General features: G+C 40.3%; 1 protein-coding gene across 6 annotated transcripts in view; it reads left to right on the top strand.

The window, feature by feature from the left end:
- Positions 1-21,599, top strand: part of ppp1r9a (protein phosphatase 1 regulatory subunit 9A) — a 124,398-nt gene that overhangs the window by 80,278 nt on the left and 22,521 nt on the right. For all 6 annotated transcript variants that reach the window (XM_033042457.1, XM_033042420.1, XM_033042447.1 and 3 more), the window contains 4 exons: positions 10,056-10,368; positions 10,810-10,894; positions 12,908-12,991; positions 18,670-18,868. In XM_033042457.1, the coding sequence (XP_032898348.1) occupies positions 10,056-10,368; positions 10,810-10,894; positions 12,908-12,991; positions 18,670-18,868 (681 nt within the window). The remainder of the gene's footprint in view (positions 1-10,055; positions 10,369-10,809; positions 10,895-12,907; positions 12,992-18,669; positions 18,869-21,599) is intronic.

Below are 21,599 nucleotides of genomic sequence, written 5' to 3'. Positions count from 1 at the left end.
TGGGACACAGCAATGTCATGTAAATGAAAGTAGTCATGTTTAGTATTTTGTTGCATATCCTTTGCATGCAATGACTGCTTGAAGTCTGCGATTCATGGACATCACCAGTTGCTGGGTGTCTTCTCTGGTGATGCTCCACCAGGCCTGTATTGCAGCCATCTTTAACTTATGCTTGTTTTGGGGGCTAGTCCTTTTCAGTTTTCTCTTCAGCATATAAAAGGCATCCTCAAATAGGTTCAGGTCAGGTGATTGACTTGGCCACTCAAGAATTAACCATTTTTTTAGCTTTGAAAAACTCCTTTGGTGCTTTCGCAGTATGTTTGGGATCATTGGTTGCTGTAGAATGAACTGCCGGCCAATGACTTTTGAGGCATTTGTTTGAACTTGAGCAGATAGGATGTTGTATACACTTCAGAATTTATTATGCTGCTACCATCAGCAGTTGTATCATCAATGAAGATAAGTGAACCTGTACCTTCAGCAGCCATACATGCCCAGGCCATAACACCCCCACCACCGTGTTTCACAGATGAGGTGGTATGCTTTGGATCTTGGGCAGTTCCAATGCTAACATTGCATTTGTCGTCCTTACTACCGACCCAAACATCAAATCAACGTTTTGAGAATCCTGCACCAGCACTCCCAATTCGCTTTATACCTCCAATTTCCGAATACTCTCCCCATGCAGAAAATAGTCTACACCTATAATCCTTCTACCAAAGTGCATGACCATACACTTTGCTATGCTGAAATCCATTTACCACTTTATTGTCCATTCTCCTAACCAGTCCAAGTGCTTCTGCAGACTATCCTCTTATTCAACACTACCTGCCCCCCTACAATCTTCATATCATCCCCAAATTTGGTTACAAAGCCATCAGTTGTATCCTGCAGATTATTAACATTTAACATGAAAGGTAGCAGATCCAACACCGACCCCTGCAGAACACCACTAGTCACTGGCAGCCAACCCTTTTATTCCCAATCTTTGCCTTCTGCCAGTTAGTCAATCGTCTATCCGTGCTAGTATGCTAGTATGCCTTTAATACCATGTGCTTCTATCTTGTTTAACAGCCACAAATGTGGCATTTTATCAATGGCCTGAAAATCCAAGTACAGTGGCTTGCAAAAGTATTCATACCCCTTGAACTTTTCCACATTTTGTCACGTTACAACCACAAACGTACATGTATTTTATTGGAATTTTATGTGATAGACCAACACAAAGTGGTGCATAATTGTGAAGTGGAAGGAAAATGATACATGGTTTTCAAATTTTTTTACAAATAATAAACTGAAAATTGTGGCGTGCAAAAGTATTCAGCCCCCTTTACTCTGATACCCCTAAATAAAATCCAGTGCAACCAATTGCCTTCAGAAGTCACCTAATTAGTAAATAGAGTCCACTTGTGTGTAATCTAATCTCAGTATAAATACAGCTGTTCTGTGAAGGCCTCAGAGGTTTGTTAGAGAACATTAGTGAACAAACAGCATCATGAAGCCCAAGGAACACACCAGACAGGTCAGGGATAAAGTTGTGGAGAAGTTTAAAGCAGGGTTAGGTTATAAAAAAATATCCCAAGTTTTGAACATCTCACGGAGCACTGTTCAATCCATCATCCGAAAATGGAAAGAGTATAGCACAACTGCAAACCTACCAAGCCATGGCCGTCCACCTAAACTGACAGGCCGGGCAAAGAGAGCATTGATCAGAGAAGCAGCCATGGTAACTCTGGAGGAGCTGCAGAGATCCACAGCTCAGGTGGGAGAATCTGTCCACAGGACAACTATTAGTCGTGCACTCCACAAATCGGGCCTTTATGGAAGAGTGGCAAGAAGAAAGCCATTGTTGAAAAAAAGCCATAAGAAGTCCCGTTTGCAGTTTACCATAAGCCAAGTGGGGGACACAGCAAACATGTGGAGGAAGGTGCTCTGGTCAGATGAGACCAAAATTGAAGTTTTTGGCCTAAATGCAAAACGCTATGTGTGGCGGAAAACTAACACTGCACATCACCCTGAACACACCATCCCCACTGTGAAACATGGTGGTGGCAGCATCATGCTGTGGGGATGCTTTTCTTCAGCAGGGACAGGGAAGCTGGTCAGAGTTGATGGGAAGATGGATGGAGCCAAATACAGGGCAATCTTGGAAGAAAACCTGTTAGAGTCTGCAAAAGACTTGAGACTGGGGCGGAGGTTCACCTTCCAGCAGGACAACGACCCTAAACATACAGCCAGAGCTACAATGGAATGGTTTAGATCAAAGCATATTTATGTGTTAGAATGACCCAGTCAAAATCCAGACCTAAATCCAATTGAGAATCTCTGGCAAGACTTGAAAATTGCTGTTCACAGACGCTCTCCATCCAATCTGACTGAGCTTGAGCTATTTTGCAAAGAAGAATGGGCAAAAATTTCAGTCTCTAGATGTGCAAAGCTGGTAGAGACATACCCCAAAAGACTTGCAGCTGTAATTGCAGCGAAAGGTGGTTCTACAAAGTATTGACTCTGGGGGGCTGAATACTTCTGCACGCCACATTTTTCAGTTTTTTATTTGTAAATAAATTTGAAAACCATGTATCATTTGCCTTCCACTTCACAATTATGCACCACTTTGTGTTGGTCTATCACATAAAATCCCAATAAAATACATTTACGTTTGTGGCTGTAACGTGACAAAATGTGGAAAAGTTCAAGGGGTATGAAATCTTTTGCAAGCCACTGTAAATAACATCCACTGACTCTCCTTTGTCTATCCTGCCTGTTAGTCCCTCACAGAATTCCAACAGTTTGTCAGGCAAGATCTCCCCTTAATGAAACCATGCTGACATCAGCCTTTTTTATCATGTGCTTCTAGGTACCCTGAAACCACATCCTTACTAATGGACTCTGAGATCTTATCAACCGCTGAAGTCAGGCCAATTGGTCTGTAATGCCCTTTCTTTTGCCTCGCTCCCTTCTTAAACAGTGGAGACACATTTGCAATTTTCCATTCCTCTGGAACCATTCCTGTTCCCAGTGATTCTTGAAAGATCATTCGTAATGCTTCCACAATCTCTACAGCTACCTCTTTCAGAATCTTAGGGTGTGGTCCATGTAGTTCGTGATTTATTCATCTTCAGAACTTTCAGCTTCCTAAGCACCCTCTCTTCAGTAAAGTGACTGCACTCACTTCTGCACCTGATTTTTGAATTTCTGGCATGTTACTGATGTCTTCCACTGTGAAGACTGACACTATAAACTTACTTGGTTCAACCGCCATTTATTTGGTCCCCACTACTACAACTACTACTTCAGCGTCATTTTCATGTGGTTCAATGTGAACTCTTGCCTCTCTTCTACTCTTTATATATCTGAAAAAAACTTTTGGTATCCTCTTTTATATTATTGGGTAGCTTACCTTCACTTTTAATCTTCTTTCCCCTTATTGTGTTTTTAGTTGCCTTCTGTTGGTAATTAAAAGCTTCCCAATCTTCTGACTTCCCATTATCTTTGCATATTATACATCTTCTCTTTTGCTTTTATGCTGTCTTTGACTTCCTTTGTCAGCACTTCTTGCCTCATTCAACCCTTAGTATGTTTCTTCCTCTTTAAGTTGAAAAGATCCTGCATCTTCCGAATTGCTCCCAAAAGCTCATGCCACTGCTGCTCCACTGTCATTACAGCTAAGGGCTATTTCCAATTAACTTTAGCCTGCTCCTCCCTCATGCCTCTGTAATTATTTTTACTCAACAGTATACAATACAATACAATACAATTCAATTTATTGTCATTTGGACCCCTTGAGGTCCAAACAAAATGTCGTTTCTGCAGCCATACATTACAAAACAAAAAGACCCGAGACACAACACAGTTTACACAAACATCCATCACATCGTTGTGATGGAAGGCAAAAAAAACTTATCTCTCCACTGCACTCTCCCCCCCGATGTCAGAGTCAGAGTCAAAGTCAAAGCCCCCGGCTGGCGATGGCGATTGTCCCGCGGCCATTAAAGCCACTCCGGGTGATGCAAGGTTGCGCACCGGGTCTTGGTGTTAGAGCCCCCGGCGTGCGCTCGCAGAGTCCCGCGGCCATTCCAAGCCGCGCGGGGCGATGGTGTAAGGCCCCGCTCAGGTAATCTTCAACCCCGCAACTCGGGCGGGAGAAGTCGCCGTTGCGGAAGCCCCGAAAAGCGGTCTCCCAGCAGTGACCCGCGGGCTCCCGGTGCCGCCGTCAGCCAAACCCGCAGTTGCAGCCTCCGAATCTCCGGGGGTCGGGTGGCAGCAGTGCTCAACCACAGCTCCACCCGCTCCGGACTCGGCCAGCCCCGTGACGGTGAGTAGTCGGCAGCTCCGCAGCTGGAACCCCAGGTCGTTCCTGTTGGAGGCCACTCCACGTTGCAGCCCCAACGACAACGGAGACCCGACAAAGAAAAGGTCGGGTCTCCCGTGCAGGGGAAAGATTTTAAAGTTACCCCCTCCCCCCCACCCCCCCACACACATACCCCAACAAAAAAAATAACAAAAACTACATAAAAACGAGACAAAAAATAATAAAACACAGACGGACTGCAGAGGCCGCTGCTGACGAGAGTCGCGCCGCCCACCGAAGTAATACCAATACATCAGATTTCAGCTTCTGTGTCTCAAACTGGAGGTTGAAATGATCACTGGGGTTTCTTCACCCTAAACTCTCTAATCTGGTTCATTACATCACACTAAATCCAGAATTGGCTTTTCCCTTGCAGGCTCAATCACAAGCTGCTCTACAAAGCATTTGTAGGCATTCTACACATTTCTTCTGTAGGGATTCAATACTAACCTGATTTTTACCAGTCTGCCTGCAAATTGAAATCTCCCATGACCACTTAAACATTGTCTTCCTTACATGCTTTTTCTATCTCCTGGTGTATTTTGTACTCTACATCCTGGCCACTATTCAGAGACCTGTATATAACTCGCATCAGAGTATTTTTACTCTTGTATATTTATAATTGTAGCTACAAGGATTCTTCATCTCTGACCCTATGTTGTTAAGGGTTGGGTTTCATTGCTTACCTACAGTGCCACCCACCCTTTCTCCCCCATACTACCCCCCCCCCCCCCTCCCACGCCTGTCTTTATGATAAGATTTATTTCCTTGGATAATCAGCACCCAGCTCTGATCCTCTTTTAGCTCCGACTTTGTGATGCCCACAGTGTCATAACTGTGCTAAAGCCAGTATGAAAATGAGGAAAAAGCTAAGATCTCGTCAGAATCTAGACCAGGTCCAAGACAAAGCTGTGACACCACATCTTGACCTTTCATAACTTAGCTGGATCAAAGAATGAGGACAAACTCAAAAAATCCTTAATGGGAACTAAGAATAAGGGATGAGCCATTAGTGGCTTGTACTGCACAAGTTAGAATGAAAGTGTTTGCTAGAGCAGACTTCAGTTGCATATATTCTCACCAACTTGTAGAGGATCAAACTGTAGGCAGTAGTTTTTCCATCCTTCCCATTTTCATGCATTTTTGTCCTTTGTTTTCATGTGTTTTTTGCCTTCGTTTCGATGCTTGTGCATGTTGGTTGACTAAACTGATGTATTAATTTATTTACAAAGATTTGGGAATTGGACAGTAAAGTAGATTATGCATAAAATCAGGCATGATCTTATTGAATAGTGGAGCATATTAAAGTGAAGAGCACAGCTGGCAGGATTAAGGCAACCCTGGCTGATGAGTAATATTGATTGCCTAGTCAGTTTTAGGTAGCTTGAATCAAGAGAGTCCCTTCACGGGCATAAGGGATGTAGGAATACACTTAAGGAAATTAGAAAGACAAAACGAGGAGATGAAATATGAACGTTTTTCACTGAACTTTATTTTTCTCTCGTTTATTATATTGTTTACAGTGTACTATGTTTACATATTCTGTTGTGCTGCAGCAAGTAAGAATTTCATTGTTCTATCTGGGACTTATGACAATAAAACAGTCTTAACTTGAAATATTCTTGGCAGGTAAGATAAAGGAGAATTCTAAAAGTTTATATGTACGTTAAGAGCAACAGTCTAGTTAATGAGAGAAAGTGCCTTAAAGGTCAGTGTGGTAATGACCCTTGCCTTGGGTCGTGACCCTTGAGTGGTAATGAGGAATGAGCAAGCTCTTTCATCTGTATTTACTATGGAAAAGCTAATGGAAGCTGGGAAATTCAGGAAAGGACAGCTGAATCATATCAATATTATGAAAGTTGCTGGTCTTGAAGCACAAATAGTTGGATACATTTTCTAGGCCTTTCCAAGTATATCATATGATGTTGTAGGAAATAAGGGAATAAATTCCTGGGGCTGTGGCTGATTTTATATCTTCATTAGCCACAGGTGAAGTACTAGAAGGTGGCTAATGCTGTGTCTTTATTGAAGAAGGACTGCAAGAACAAACCAGGGAAATATAGGCCGGTGAGCCTGGCAGCATGGTGGGAAAGTTACTGGAAGAGATTCTTTAAGTCAAGATTTATTTGTATTTATAAAGGCAAGGACTGAGTATGGGTAGTCAGCCTGACTTTGTGCATGGGAAATTACTTCTCAAATTTGAAATAGTTTTTTGAAGAGGACTGTTGAGGGCAGAATGGTAGACATTACATTGGTAGCCTGATCTGAAACATTGGTTCACATGGGATCCTAGGCCAATTGGACACAAAATTGGCTTGGTGGAAGAATTCAGAAGGTGATAATGGAAGGTTGTTTTTCAGATTGGAAGCCTGTGACCAGTGGCGTGCTGTGCTGTTGTTAGGGGATATGGTGTGAAGGCAGGAATGGGGTACTGAATGTGGATGATCAGCCATGATCACAGTAAATGGCAGTGCTGGCTCAAAGGGCCGAATGGCCTACTCCTGCACCTATTGTCTATTGTTTGTCATGTATTAATGATTAGGATGAGAATGAAGATGTCGCGATTAATAAGCATGCCAATGCCTCTAAAATTGGTGGTATAATGAAAGGCTGCAGCAGAATGCTGGTCAATTGGGAAAGAAAACATAGGAATGGCAGATGAAATTTAACATTAACAAATGAGAAATTATACTTTTTGGAAAGTTAAACCAGGCTGGGATATACATAATGAATGTAAAGTGTATTTGAATGGAGAGCTCTTGGGGTATAAATATATAGTTCGTTGAAAGCGACGTGCGGGTAAATAGGGTGGTGATGAAGGCAAATGGCATCCTTGTCTTCATTGGTCAAGGCATTGAATGCAAGAGTTGGGATGTCATGTTAGTTATAAAAAATGTTGGTTAGACTACACATGGAGTATGGTGTACAGTTGTTGTTGCCACACTAATGGAAGGACATTATAAAGTTGGAGAGGGTGCAGAAAAGGTGTACAAAGATGAGTTAGGCTGAAGGACCTGTTTCCTAGAACACTATGAATTTATGTTTTCAGGGACCATATAATTAACAATCTATTTCTTATGTTCCAACATATCTGTTTTTTGGTAATTATATTTTCCCAAAATGAATAACATGATGTTCTAATTTATTTAAACTCTTTTATACTAATATTATAGGTTTAATGCTTTCTCATTACTTTTTGCTTCTGCATTCTTATTTATAAAATCTGGGGTAGCTTGTGTCCTTTTAACGTTTTTTCAAATGTTTTTAATTTGAAACATTTATGTATCTAAATCCCAAAGTCTGTCTATTCCTTTTAATGTTTTACTGTTAATATGTATGTCCTCTTATTCTTTGTCCCAAAATGCATCACCTCACATTTCTCAACACTAAATTTCATCTGGTATGTATCAACCCAATCTACTAATGTGTTTGTCTTCCTGAAATTGTTTCTGTCCTCTTCGTGTTAACCGCAATTTCAGTCTGTGTTTTATTTTCAAATTTTGATATTATGCCCTTACAATTAAAAGCAATTAAAAGATGTAAAGCAATGGTAGCAATACTACGCCATGATGGTCAAGGAGGGTACTATTGGTCATATTCTGAAGAGTAGCATTGAATCACAAATGTCTGCATTTATGTTCCTTAGCCAGATTTTGTCCACAACATTTAACACACGTTTAATTTTTAACAGGAAGTCTATTGAGTAATATGTTTAGAAAATCCACACAACACAATTTTATTTCATTTCCCAAGATACTTTTATTTCCTTAATTTTATTAAATTCAATAGGTGCAGCTAGATTTCAAATTGTGGAGAGCAGTAAAATTGTTGATAAAGCACAATTTTAAATTGGGAGAAATCCATATGACATGTTGCCTTTAAAAGTGTTTTTGGTGACTTGACCATTCACTGACCTTTTTACATTTTAATCAAGGTCCATAAATCCTTGATTAAACAAAATTATTACAAGGAATTGACTATGCCAAGAAACACTGAGGAAGAAATTTAACTTCAAATTTCAGATTTGAGAGTTTCTGTCAGAGTCCTACCTTTGGATTTAGATTTGTGATTTAACTGTTGTACATAGATATGACTATTGAGCTTTTTTGTGAGATTCTCTTGAGTGTCGTCAGATACTACAGAGCACTATTTTGAGCCATTCAATCTTGTTCGGTGACTCTAAAAAATTATTCCAGAAATCTCAAGTTATCTAAACACAGTCTCTGAATTACCTCAATCGAATTTATAGAAAAAAAATATAAATATATAATTGCATTTACACTAAAAAGTATAAACCAGTTTCTGTTTTTTTTAATTGATATTGCCTGACATTTCCACATGAAGCTCATTTTCCAGTGCTGGAATTAAAATTTGTTTGAAACAAATGTAAATTTAGTTCCATCAATAGTGAGTGACTACTTGTGTCATGGATACTCTTCATACATCTTTCTGTTGCTCTTCCCATTGAATAATTGTTAGAACAGTCCTTCCGGAAGATGATTCCAACTGCTCATTTCTTCATGAAAGTATAGTGTAATATACAAACATTAGGTGCACTAATTCTGGCACGATGACATGAGGAGTATGTCTCTTAGATTTTTTTAAATATATGCGAACAATCAAAATTTCTCAATTCCAATTAATTCTGTGTAAAACAGAAAATCAATGACATTTTATAGCCTGAAGAAGTGATGGACTGAGAGGGAACAACACAATATGTTCATGCAGTTTATACTGATAGTTCTAGAAAATTCCAGGTCAAGAACTCTAAACTTCATTTGTTTTCATTTAATGTTTAAGGTTTTTCAAATGATATACCGATTGTTTACTTGAATTTGTGAAATATATGTTGAGCTCCAACATTGGAAAGCCCCAATTTTCCATGGCCAAAGATGTCTGTTCAGTGGGGAACATGTTCATTTGTATTCATGATACTCTTTGCAAATTGCAGAGTAGCATGTAATTTTTCTTAGTTTATTTTATTTCTGACCAAGTGGAACATATTGTGGTAATCACAAAATCAATGGAATTAAGAGTTTCTATCCATATCACCACACAATAAAGGTTTCCCATCTTTATCTCTGGTTGCCATACTATTGGAGGTTGTGCTTAAGCCAGACAGGATGCAGAAATGTTTTACGTGGATGTTGCTGGGACTGGAGGGCCTGGTGAAAGGGAGAGATTGGATAGGCTGAGACCGTTTACCCTGGAGCAAAGGAGGCAAAGGGATGGCCTGATAGAGGTTTTATAAAATCATGAGGAGCGTAAATAATGTGGACCGTCACTGTCTTATTCCCCGTTAAGAGAGTCTAAAATTTGAGGGCATAGTTTTAAGGTGAGAGGACAGATTTAAAGGGAATTCAAAGAGAAAGTTTTCGATACACAGGGTGATGGTTATATGGAACAATCTGCCCAAGAAAGTGGTAAAGATTACAATGTTTAAAAGACATTTGGACAGCTTCATGGATAGGAATGGTTTAGAGAGATATGGGCCAAATGGGACCAGATCAGGATGGTACCTTGATCGACATCGATGAGTTAGATGAAGGACCTATTTCTTGTGATGTTGCTCTGACTCTAAGTTCACATCTATATTTCCGCACAGATTAAATTGTTCCCATTTGCTCCCATGTTATGATCTTGGATTGCCATTTTCTATGCTATTCAAAAATTCATATGCCTCTTGTATTTCTCCCTACAAAAGCCTACAGATGGTTTTGGAAGCCCCATGCATATTTCCAGATCTCCATTGTCAACGTCTTTGAGGACCTGTTCACCGGCATCAGATTCTGGAGCATCATCATTGTCTCCAGTAGTCAGCAATACAGTCTTCATGTTTGATACCACAGTGGAAAATCAAATTCTGGGAGACCATAACCATCAACCACCATCAGAGGGCTCTTCTCAGGATACTGTAGGAGGGACCCCAACTTCATCGCCTTCAAAATCCTGCCACATTGCTGCTTTGCCTCCATTGCATCATGTGGACAACCACAGCAAAATGAGAAAATCTGCAGGTAGATGATACAATGTCCCTGAAGATCTAACTTTTGCTTTGTGAACTTATTACTGTGATAATTTAAGTTGTTATAACTTTAAGAGAAGGCTGATAATTGTTTAAATGGCTGTATTGTAACAATTTAAATCTATTTTATAGAGATGATAACTCATTTTAGGTGTTAAATTGGGAAAGTTATCGTATGTGGATGTGACTGTGTAATTTTAAACAAGAATTTTGCGGTTTCCACTTTTGATAAGTTTTGGACATTTTCTTGGAATTATTCTTCTCATTCTAAAATGAATAAATGGAAACTTGCAGCAGTGGATTCTGAAGCTCTCGGCAGATATCCTGTAATTGACCAAATCTGACAATGATTTGTTTTCTTGGTCCATTGATTTCTAAGGGCTTCTTCATTATTCCCAGTGCCTTGCATCTAAAATAGCATTTTTGTTTCCAGATGACAGCAGAGCTGTTTCTTCAAAGAAAGTCAGATCTCTTCTTCAGAAAGAGAGCACAAAGCTTAAAAAGTTTCATGATTTTGGGTAGGTTCCTATTTCTATTTTCCAATTCATATTATATAGCAATTCTTTTTTTTTTAATCATCTTTTTAAATTAAGCGATAATAGAGATTTAAGTATCTTATGAAATATAAATGGAGTAGATGGGAGAAAGGTTGGTTTAAGTGATGGACTGTTTACAACTCTCTAAAATCTTTTGCAGTCATGGACAGAGCAGAAGCCTTTAGGCATGAATCAGTGTGATTATGTGCAAGTGCGACAAGTAATTAACTAAGCAAGTTGTTTGTTGGCCTTCATCAGTCAGAGTATTGATTATAGAAGTTGGGAGGTCATGTTACAGTTATATAAGATGTTGGTGAGGCCGCATCTGTAGTATTGTGTTCAGTTCTGGTCACCATGTTATACAAAAGATGTTGTCAAGTTGGAAAGGGTACAGAGAAGATATTTAGTTTAATTTTTTAGTTTAGCGATACAGCGCGGAAACCGAAGATCTCGGAGAAAACCCATGCGGGCACGGGGAGAACGTACAAACTCCGTACAGACAGCACTCGTAGTTGGGGTCTATGGTGCTGTAAGGCAGCAACTCTACTGCTGCGCCACCGTGCCGCAATTACAAGGATGTTGCCTGGACTCGAAGGTCTGAGCTATAGGGAGAGTTTGAACAGGATGGGACTCTATTCCTTAGAATGCAGGAGGATGAGGGGTGATCTCTTAGAGGTGTATAAAATCATGAGAGGAATAGATCGGGTAGACTCCCAGAGTAGGGGAATCGAGAACCAGAGAACATAAGCTTAAGATTAGGTGGAAAAGATTTAATAGGAATTTGAGGGGTAACCTTTTACACACAAAAAGTAGTAAGTGTATGGAACGAGGTGCCAGAGGAGGTAGTTGAGTCAGGACTATCGCAACGTTTAAGAAAAAACTAGATCGGAACATGGATCGAATAGGTTTGGAGGAATATCAGCCAAATGCAGGCAGGTCGGACTAGTGTATATGGGACATGTTGGTCGGTGTGGGCAGGTTGGGCCATAGGGCCTGTTTCCACTCTCTATGACTCTAAGTAACGTATATCTTCACATGAAGTGTGCAAGGTCAGTTACTCAGTATGTTCAAGAGAGGGTTTGATGTTAAATGAAAGGAGGGATATATCATTGGTACAGGAAAGTGGAGCTAAAAGGAAAGGATTCCCCTTATCTTATTTTATAGGGAAACAAGTGTGTGGGATTAAATGTCTATCTGTTATGTCTTATATTCTCACTACTAACAGAAGCCCGTTGGAAACTCCTGTCACAAGAATTTTGATGGAGGCCCCCTGAAGCTCCCTTCACATAAAAGAAAATTGTGGCTAATGTTCATCACGATCATATTCAGATCCCTCTCAACCTATTCATCCTCTTTTCCATCATTACAGTATGCTTTTCTGAAGCAGCATCTCCCCAGCATCGGGTAGTGTGCTGCTGATAGTGTGTATATGTCTTTTTAAAAGCTAGCTCCCAATCACATTTGTGATATTTAGTATCTACTTGTGGAGATTTGTGCTGAAAATGACATCATGTGCCTTTACACCAGAGAAATAAAACAATGTGAACTTTATGGGATTTATGATACGTTTGCATGACATATAATGCCATTTTATGGCCCTGTACCTTGAGAGTGGAGTGGCATGCCAAAACAAACTTCCATTCTCCCCCAACTCACCTAAAGTTCTGGATTCTTTCAACACCCTTGGGTAATCAAATTAACTCAGGAAAATCAATTTGCTGTCTTATCCACCATAATACTTGGCATCTACTGTATATGACAACCTCTACCCTAGTCAGAAATCATGGAGCTCCTTATTGCAGCTTTGTTCTTGTTTGATTTCAATTCCAAAAGTGGGCCATTTTAAAAATATTAATTATTTTTTTATTCCTATCTTACAACTTCATTTTCAGTTTCATTTTTAAACAAAATTATTGAATAATAACCATGAAAAATTAGTTTTAGTGATCTATAAACATATTCAAACCAGATTGTAACATGGCCAATTTATTGCAGGTTTCCATCACAAAAAACTTCAAGTAAAGGGAAAAAACAGAAGGACAAAAAGAAAGAAGCCAATAGACTTTCATCTGGAAGCAGGTACAGTATACTGCTGTACACTTCACCAAAGATTTTGGAACATTCTCACTCCTAGGTTCCATAAGAAATGATAATGTAATTTCCTTTTTAAAGGAGAGAATTTTATCAAACCATGAATAGTACTGACCAAGTCCTTCAAGTTCAAGTTTACATTTATTTGTTATATGCACCAATTAAGGTACAGTGAAATTATTTTACCATATAGTCATGACAGTAAAAAGCAACAAAACACACAATTAACACAATTTAACACAAATATCAATCACAGTGAATCTCCAGGCACCTCCTCACTGTGATGGAAGGCAAAAGTCTTATCTCTTCCCTGCTTCTTCTCCCACCGTCAGGCAGTCAAACTGCTGCATGAGGCGATCGAGGCTCTCGATGCTAGGCGATGGCAGATCCCGCAAGTAGACCAAGTCCTTTGGGAGCAGTTACTGTTTCAGACTTTCACCAATGATAATTCTTTTATAGAGGCAATTTCTTAAAAGTAATCATGAAGTAAAGGAGAGAGTAGAAAAGTACATCTTTGGAAGTTAACCCTTTGTTGAGCACTGGTAACAGTGAAAATATATACTTTGGTATCAATGCATTTCTTTTCCATACAAAAACATTGCTGTTTTTATCTTAGTGCACTGAACATTCGCATCTTGACTGCATTTTCCTTCTGAGACCGGTAAATTTAACGCTCATATTCTGCCTACTGAGTTTTTACATCCATAAAATAAATATTTTTTTAGTTTACTACATTATCTAAGCATACTATATTTCATTATTACACCAAGAGGTGAAATTAAAGCTGTTTCAACCAAGTATAGAACAGATAATTGTGCATGGTTGATTGGAGAGACAGTTCAAAGTACTTCTAGGCTGTGGGCCGAGCATCGAAAATGTGTCTAGAAATCGATTTTCGTGACCCACGTCACGGAACTACATGAAATTTTCCACAGATTTAGATGAAATATAATTGAGAAGGAAGTCATAACTTATCAGTGCCGAAAGTTGAACATTAATTAATTAAACAAATTAGGAAAATGAGATTGGGAAAGTAAGCACCTTCTAGTGGCCAATGCCCATATTACACCATGGGCAGCCTATTTCCGTGTTGCAGTCCATTTAAACTATATATTATTATACCTATATATATATATGACTTGTAAATATGACTGTAATCATATATAATTAAGTATAATTATATTATATAAAAATAATATGATGAATATAATTGTGTGTTTTTTTAATGACACTGTCGCAGAGGTCCTGCTCCTGAACCAGCCTAATTAATGGTCGAGGGCAGTTCTTGTGGGTTCCTCCCTTTACTGAACCCCACTGACTGCCAGTGTGCAGAGTGGGGGTCACGGCCATAGTGGGACTGGCGCAGTGCCAGGCTGGGGGACAGTCCTGCAAGGCATCTTCCAGTCGCTTTAATAGGAAATTTAATGAGACTGCAGCAGAGGTCCCAGGTTTTAAGGGCTCATGAACCTACCTAATTAAAGGGTCAGAACAGATCCTCTGGGTTCCCCCGTTTACTGAACCCCACTGACTGCCATTGTGAGGAGAGTGGGGTTAACGGCCATAGTGGGACTGGGGCAGTGTCAGGCTGGGTGACAGACCTGTAAGAGACCCGTCTTATTTCTGATGTAAATGTCACATCCTGACCAAGAATCGAATGCTCTGATGTTTACTCGATGAGTATTCATTTTAAGCTACAATGAGCCTATATTTATGTTAGATGGTGCCTTTGCAAATGAGGGCTATTACCTTTAACCTAAAATAACCCTAAAAGTTTTGCATTGTTTGAGTATCTGTAGTTTGTTTGTGTGTGTGTCTGTGTATACCTGTCAAACGTGTATCTGTGGATGTGTGGATGTAAGTGTGTTTGTATGTGTGGATGGATATATGTGTGGATGTATGTGTTAATGTTAGTGTGTGGATGTATGTGTGTGCATGGATGTGTACATGTATGTCTGCGTGCGGATGGATGTGTGTGCAGATGTATGTATGTATGTGTGTGTGCATGCATGGAAGTGTGCGTACGGATGGATGTGTGTGTGGATGTATGTATGTATGTGTGGATGGGTGGGTGGACTGTTGCACTGTCATTCACCAGCACGCCATTATCATAAGTAATTCACTCATTGTTTAAATAATTTGACCAAATAAACAGTGAAACGATCGACATTAAAATAAAACTTTATATAATTTATTTCCCCAATTTATTTGTTTACATTACATCTGATCTTCATCTGTATATTCTTCATCAGATTCCAAGTCTTTTGATAAGTTTTGATAAGTCCATTGATAAGTTAGTTCAAGTTCAAGTGGAGGGTCAGGCAGAGGCTACAAAAAAAAACATCTCATAGTCATTGTCTGCATGGACTTCAATTCATAAAATGTCAACCTCTTCTTAATGTAATGAGAATAACACTGTTACTACCATAGATAAATCAGTTTGTTCAAGTTCACATACATCAATTTAATTCTACATACACATCAGCCATTTCTGACTCCAATGGAAGCCTATAAAGTGCAATGAATATTCCTCAGTTTTTCTCCCGTGGTCGGGGCCTGGATACGGCCGCTAGGACGGCACTATGTACAGCTTTCCTCCCCCCCCCCCCCCCCCCGCGGAGATGATGCAAACACACTCCTCGGCTCCGCGTTCGCGAATCGGCCGCTTCTTAATTGAGACCGCGGCTTCACTATGTACATAGGCCCCGCGGTCGGAGCACCTTTACTCGGTAAGTGATCGCAGGCAGCTCTGAGATTAGAAGTTAAAGACTTATTAGACTACAACAAGCTGGCATTAGTGAAAATTTTTAATTTACCTTGTTATGGATACACATAGTTTAGGCCCTCAACTTCATGAATGAGTGAGTGAGTGAATGTACAGCCTCCAAATCTCATTTTTTCACATTATAACAGGGTGCAATTTAATTAATTAAAGTCCATTCAGATTTTCATAAATTCACACTTTAGATCTTACCTTTCAGTTCCAGTTGATTCACAAAGTTTGACTGGTTTCACGACTTTGTTGCAGCATCTCAGCAGTGACTTTGCTTTCAAGACTCTCTTCCACTTCTATCCACATAGCTGCACATTCTTCAGACTTCTTAATGCTTTTCTCACTAAATTCAATTACCCTGCTGCAAGTTTCCACGACATGTATTCCACAGAACTAGAAAGAACCTTCATCGGAATCTCCACTAAAACAGGTATCAGTGAAGTCCTCTCAGCCATGATGTGCTCTCTGCCTAGCTAGCCTGAAACAAAGCGTGTGATTGGCCAACTGGCGTCTGACTCAATGTTAAACGAGATTTGATTAGACTAAAAATACCCGAAAATTTTCATTTTTTTCTCTAATTTAATAAAAATGTGCTTGTTTTGTTCTTGACGAGTTTCAGGGATGATTTATATAATATTTTTACACAATATGTGAAAATTTCATGTAGTTCTGTGAGTTGGGTCACGAAACTGCGCAAATAAGCTCCTCGGTGCATGGGTTACTGTCTTTAAATCAACAAAAATTGCATGTACAATTGCCACAAAAATAAAGGATGCTGGATGTGCCCAGCATGTCAGGCAGCATTACTGGGTTAGAATCAAGAGTCAATGTTTTGTCAAGGCCCTTTCAACAGACCCGAAACATCACCTTGTAAAATAAGCATTTATTTCTTCTTCTTGATAAGTAAAGCACAGTTAATATATTATTTATTTTGTTCTTAATATTTTCAGAATTATTATTTTGTCAAGAAAATACTGGTAATAAAAAAAATATTTCTCCACATAAGTGTTTCTCCACATAAGGCTTTGGTTTTAATTGACAAAGATTGAAAATCTGGGTGAAACATTTCTGTGCAGTCTCTTAATATCTAATATTATTTTAATATCTAATTAAGATACTTACATATATCTCAAGGCTGGTGGAGGAACTCTGAAAATGATTTGTGTGGCCATACCAAAGCCTGCATTTATTGGACATTGTTATCATTATAGACAATCACCTTAAACTTATCAGTACCAGCCCACCCACACATCAGTCTGAAGAAGGGTTTCGGCCCGAAACGTTGCCTATTTCCTTCGCTCCATAGATGCTGCCTCACCCGCAGAGTTTCTCCAGCATTCTTGTCTACCTTAAACATATCTCTGCTAGTTTTCGACTCGCCTACCCTGAAAAAAGACGCGTACCTTTTGAACCCTATCTATGCACTTCATAATCTTATAAACCCCTATATTGTCACCACTCATTTTTCAATGCTCCAATGGGAACAAACCTAGGCTATCCAATCTCATGGAGTGTCAGGCTATAGAATGATGTCATAGAGTCATACAGATTGGAAACAGGCCCTTTGGCTCGACTTGCACACGCCGACCACCATACCCCATCTATACTAGTCCCACCTATTTCCTGCACTTTAAGAGGGGGCGCCGTCCTGTGTGGTATGGCTGCCCAGCCTGCAGCTGTCTGTTTTTCATCTTTTTTCTTATTTTTAGTTAGTTGAGTGTTTTTTTTTTTAGGAGGTCTAGCCTTTTTTATGTGGGGGGTGGGGGGGGGGGGGGGAAGGGGGAAACTACCTTTCAGGGTCCCTACCTGGTCGGAGAGGCAGCTTTTCTCCGGGCTGCACCGTCCTCGCGGCCTACCAGTGGGCCTGGAGCGGCGTTTCCTGAGGGGAGCGGGCGATGCCTTGCCCGGGTCACCGCGCTGGAGCACCGGTGAGCTGAAGACCGCCGAGTAAAACATCGCGGAGCTGCTGGACTGTGGAGCGGCCAGCTGCGGGCGGCAGCGCTGAACTTTACACCGGGAGTCTGGGATCTCGCGACGAGATCGCCAGTAGTGGAGCTCCATCCGGCGCGGCCTTGTTGGCTTCGGAAGCCGCGGTCTCCGGTAAGGGAAGCGGCCGTTCCAGGGTTCCCACGCCGCTGAGAAGATTCTCCTGACGCCGGAGTACAATCACCCGGCGAAAACGGCCTGGAACATCGAGCCTCCGTAGTGGCGACTGTGGAGGCCTCAATAGGCCCGACTATGGGTGGACATGGGATGGGACTGGACTTTGCGCCTTCCCTCATAATGGGAACCATTGTGGGGGGAAGTTTTTTATGTTAAAGTTCTTTATTATTGTTATGTTTGTATTCTTTTTTATGTGATGCACTGGCAACAAGAATTTCACTACACCTAGGTGTATGTGACTAATAAACAAACCTTTGAACCTTTGAACCACCTGCCTGCATTTGGGCCATATCCCTCTAAACCTGTCCAAATATTTTTTTTAACTGACAGTACCTGCCTCGTTCCATAGCAAAAATAGTTGCCCTTCAGGTTTCTATTAAATCTTTCTCCTCCTCACCTTAAACCACTGTCACCTGGTTTTTGATTCCCCTACTTCTGATAATAGTAATGTTACCAAGAAACTGTAAAAATGTTGGTTCTTGAGAACTCAGAATTGAACAGGAGACCAAAAATTCAATTTACTTAAAAAGTTGCTTTAAATAAATTGTTGCTCAAAGTAACCTCTTAGTAGAGCAGGTATCTTGCAGATTTGAATGTTGGGAAATAGCCTGAAGAATGAACACCATTTCTCTCTGTAATCGAAACAGTGGAAAGCAGCATTTATTGGTGCGAGATTATTTTTTAGAAACTTTAGAACCTTAGATTTATAACATTCTTTTGCTTGTAATGACAGGTTTGCCAATGATGCACTCGGAAGCTCAACAAGCAACCTTTCAGTAGGAGAGTCATCGTCCTCCATCCCACCTTGTGTACTTTTATCCTGGTTTGGAGAAAGTGGTAAAAGATACAACTCTTCCAGCAATTTGCCATCCCCTAGCAGCTCAACAGGACCATCTTCTGAGAGCCTAAGCCCAGAAAAACAGAGATTTAAGGTAATTTACAACTTGCTTTGTGTGTGCATAGAGGATCAAGTAAATTATTCAGCAGTGGTTAAGTCTTGGTTGTAGAATATTTAGAAATATGTAGAAGATTCAGCAATAATAATTCAACAACATTTAATTGTTTAATATATCAAGTTTAGCTTTATAAACATGGCGCATTAAATTATTTCCCATTTAATTAACAAATTAACATCTGAAGAGAAATTACACCTCTTATTTTCTCTAACTCAGAAGTGTTATTAAAGATAAATTGGCCCAGAATTTGCCTGATCCAAATTATCTAAATTTCCATTGGATTGTACAATGCCCACCAACCTTTAATCAAAACTCTGGATTCTTCCATACCTGATATTGGCTGAGTCTCGTACAGAAAGCCAATTTCACCGGCTCTCTGTATCCTGGAGACAGACAGTAAAGTCTGAGTGGTAATTTAATTTTTAATGGAATTTGGCATAATAAAGCTCCAATTGTACCGTCTTCCTTTAAAATAAATTGCTTTTAAATAGGATTAAAAGGTGTTGCCATGCACAAATCGTTGAAAGTTCACAGAACGTAAGGATGATAAATTGTGTATTTGCCTCTATTGCAAGTGGATTTGCAGACGAGGAAAGACATCTGAGTGAAATTAATTACCACCATGGGGAGACTGAAGCCTGAATATTGTGTACACATCTGGTCTCCTACCTAAGGAAATATGTTTGTGATTGAAAGAGTTTTGGCTGATTAATTCCTGGAATGGGGAGATTGTCATATGTAAAGAGAAACAGTAGATTGGGCTAATGCCATTGGGTTTAGAAGAGTGTGAGGTGATTCTTTGAAAAAAGCAAATTATGGAAATTGTCCAAAATCAAAGTTGAGAGTTTCAATATAAGTGGTTAAACATTCAGGACAGGAAATGAGATGGTAGTGAACAATGAGGTTTCTCTACTAAATGGGGTTGAGAAAGCTCAGTTGCTGAATATATTCAAGATGGAGATCATAATGTTTTAATATTTAAAATAATCAAAGAATGGAAGATTACTGCAGAAATGGTATGCTGGGTAAAAGATCAGCCATGATCTTATTGACTAGTGGAGCAGGTTCAAGAGACCACTTTTATTACTTATGTTGTTATATTTATAATTTAGTGTCAGATGTCATTAAAATTCATTCCAAATCAGAAATAAGTACAATGCAGAACTCGGTGCAAAAGAAAAATATATTTAAAAAATACCAACAAAGTGACTTTGGGTTTGGCATCACCTCCATTTTTGTCTATAAAATTGATCTACTTTGACATGTCATAAATGCAGGAAATTTGCTTTTCTGTATGGGGCTTCAGCTCTTTCAATAGGTTAAGTGAGCACTAATATGGCGCCGTGCGCGACAGCCTCGCCAGCAGTTTGTCCGTCCTTTCACCTTTTTTGTTATTTTTAGTCTGTCTAAAGTATGTTTTTGGAGGTTTCTTAGTCTATTTAGGGGGGTGGGGAGGGGGAAGAGGGGAAACCGTTTCCCAGTCACGACCTGGTCGAGGATGTGTCTTTTTCTCCGAGTAGCATCTTTGCCCCCTCCCCCTCCCCCTCGCGGCCAACCATCTGGATTGGTACGGCCTTTCCTGCCGGAGACCGGCCAGAGCTTCAGCAGCGGCGCAGCACTAAATTACCGGAGCGTGCGATGCCTTACCAGGTATCGCCATTTTGGGGCTCCGGAGTGTTCGGCCTGCTGATTAACACCGTGGTGCTGTGGTTTGCGTAGCTTCTAGCCGTGGGCGGCGCTGACTTTAACATCTCGGAGTCCTGGGATCTTTTGCCAGAGGTCGCCAGTGTTGAATCTCTGCCCAGTTCGGCCTGTGGACTTCGGGAGCCGCGGTCTCCGGTAGGAAGTGGCCGATTCAGAAACTCCAAGCCGCTGAGTGTGTTATTCCATTCCGACGTCGGAGTTCCAATCATCCCGGCGAGAGGGCCTGAACATCGGGCCACCGTAGCGGTGACTGCGGAGGGCTCAAAGGCCCCGACCACGGGTGACAATGAGGAAGATGACTGAACTTTATTGCCTCCCCTCACAGTGGGAAACGTTGATTCCACTGTGTGGAGATGTTTATGTTAAATTCTATTGTGTATTGCGATCTTTTTATTCGTATGAGCTGTATGGTAACTCAAATCTCATTGTACCAATTGGTGCATGTGACAATAAATGTAACTTGAACTTGAATATATAGCACTAAAATAGTGCAAGTGGTTGAAAACGATCGGTATGGTCGATCTGTAAAAATAGTGCAAGTTATTTGGGCATGAATTTCCTCAGCAATTTCCTCGGGTGATCATTCGATTGAAAAAGAAACCTGTTAAATGATGAGAGATGGCAGAACTCTAAGATGCAAGGAGATCTAGATGCCCTGGTGCATAATTTGCAAAAGCCTCGAATACAGATAGAGCAAGTAATTGGAAAAGCGACAGACATTATCTCAAGAAGGTAAGTTATGGTGTCATAGACATAAAGCAGTACAGCACAACAACAGGCCCTTTCGCCCCGCATGTCTTTGCTGAACACGATGCCAAGATCATCACTTATCTACCTGCACATAATCCATATCCCTCCATTTCCTTGTTGGCCATAAGCCTGTCCAAGGGTCTTTTAAATGCGACTAAAGTATCTGCTTCAACCATAATCAACACTTCGGCATTGTGTTCCAGTGTAAAATAACATGCCCCACACATTTCCTTTAAACTTTCCCACTCGCCAC

Source organism: Amblyraja radiata, chromosome 2 (genome assembly GCF_010909765.2).
Source record: "Amblyraja radiata isolate CabotCenter1 chromosome 2, sAmbRad1.1.pri, whole genome shotgun sequence".
Taxonomy (NCBI): Eukaryota; Metazoa; Chordata; class Chondrichthyes; order Rajiformes; family Rajidae; genus Amblyraja; species Amblyraja radiata.
The sequence above is the reverse complement of the archived record's forward strand: the minus strand, read 5'-3'. Positions and strand labels throughout refer to the sequence as shown.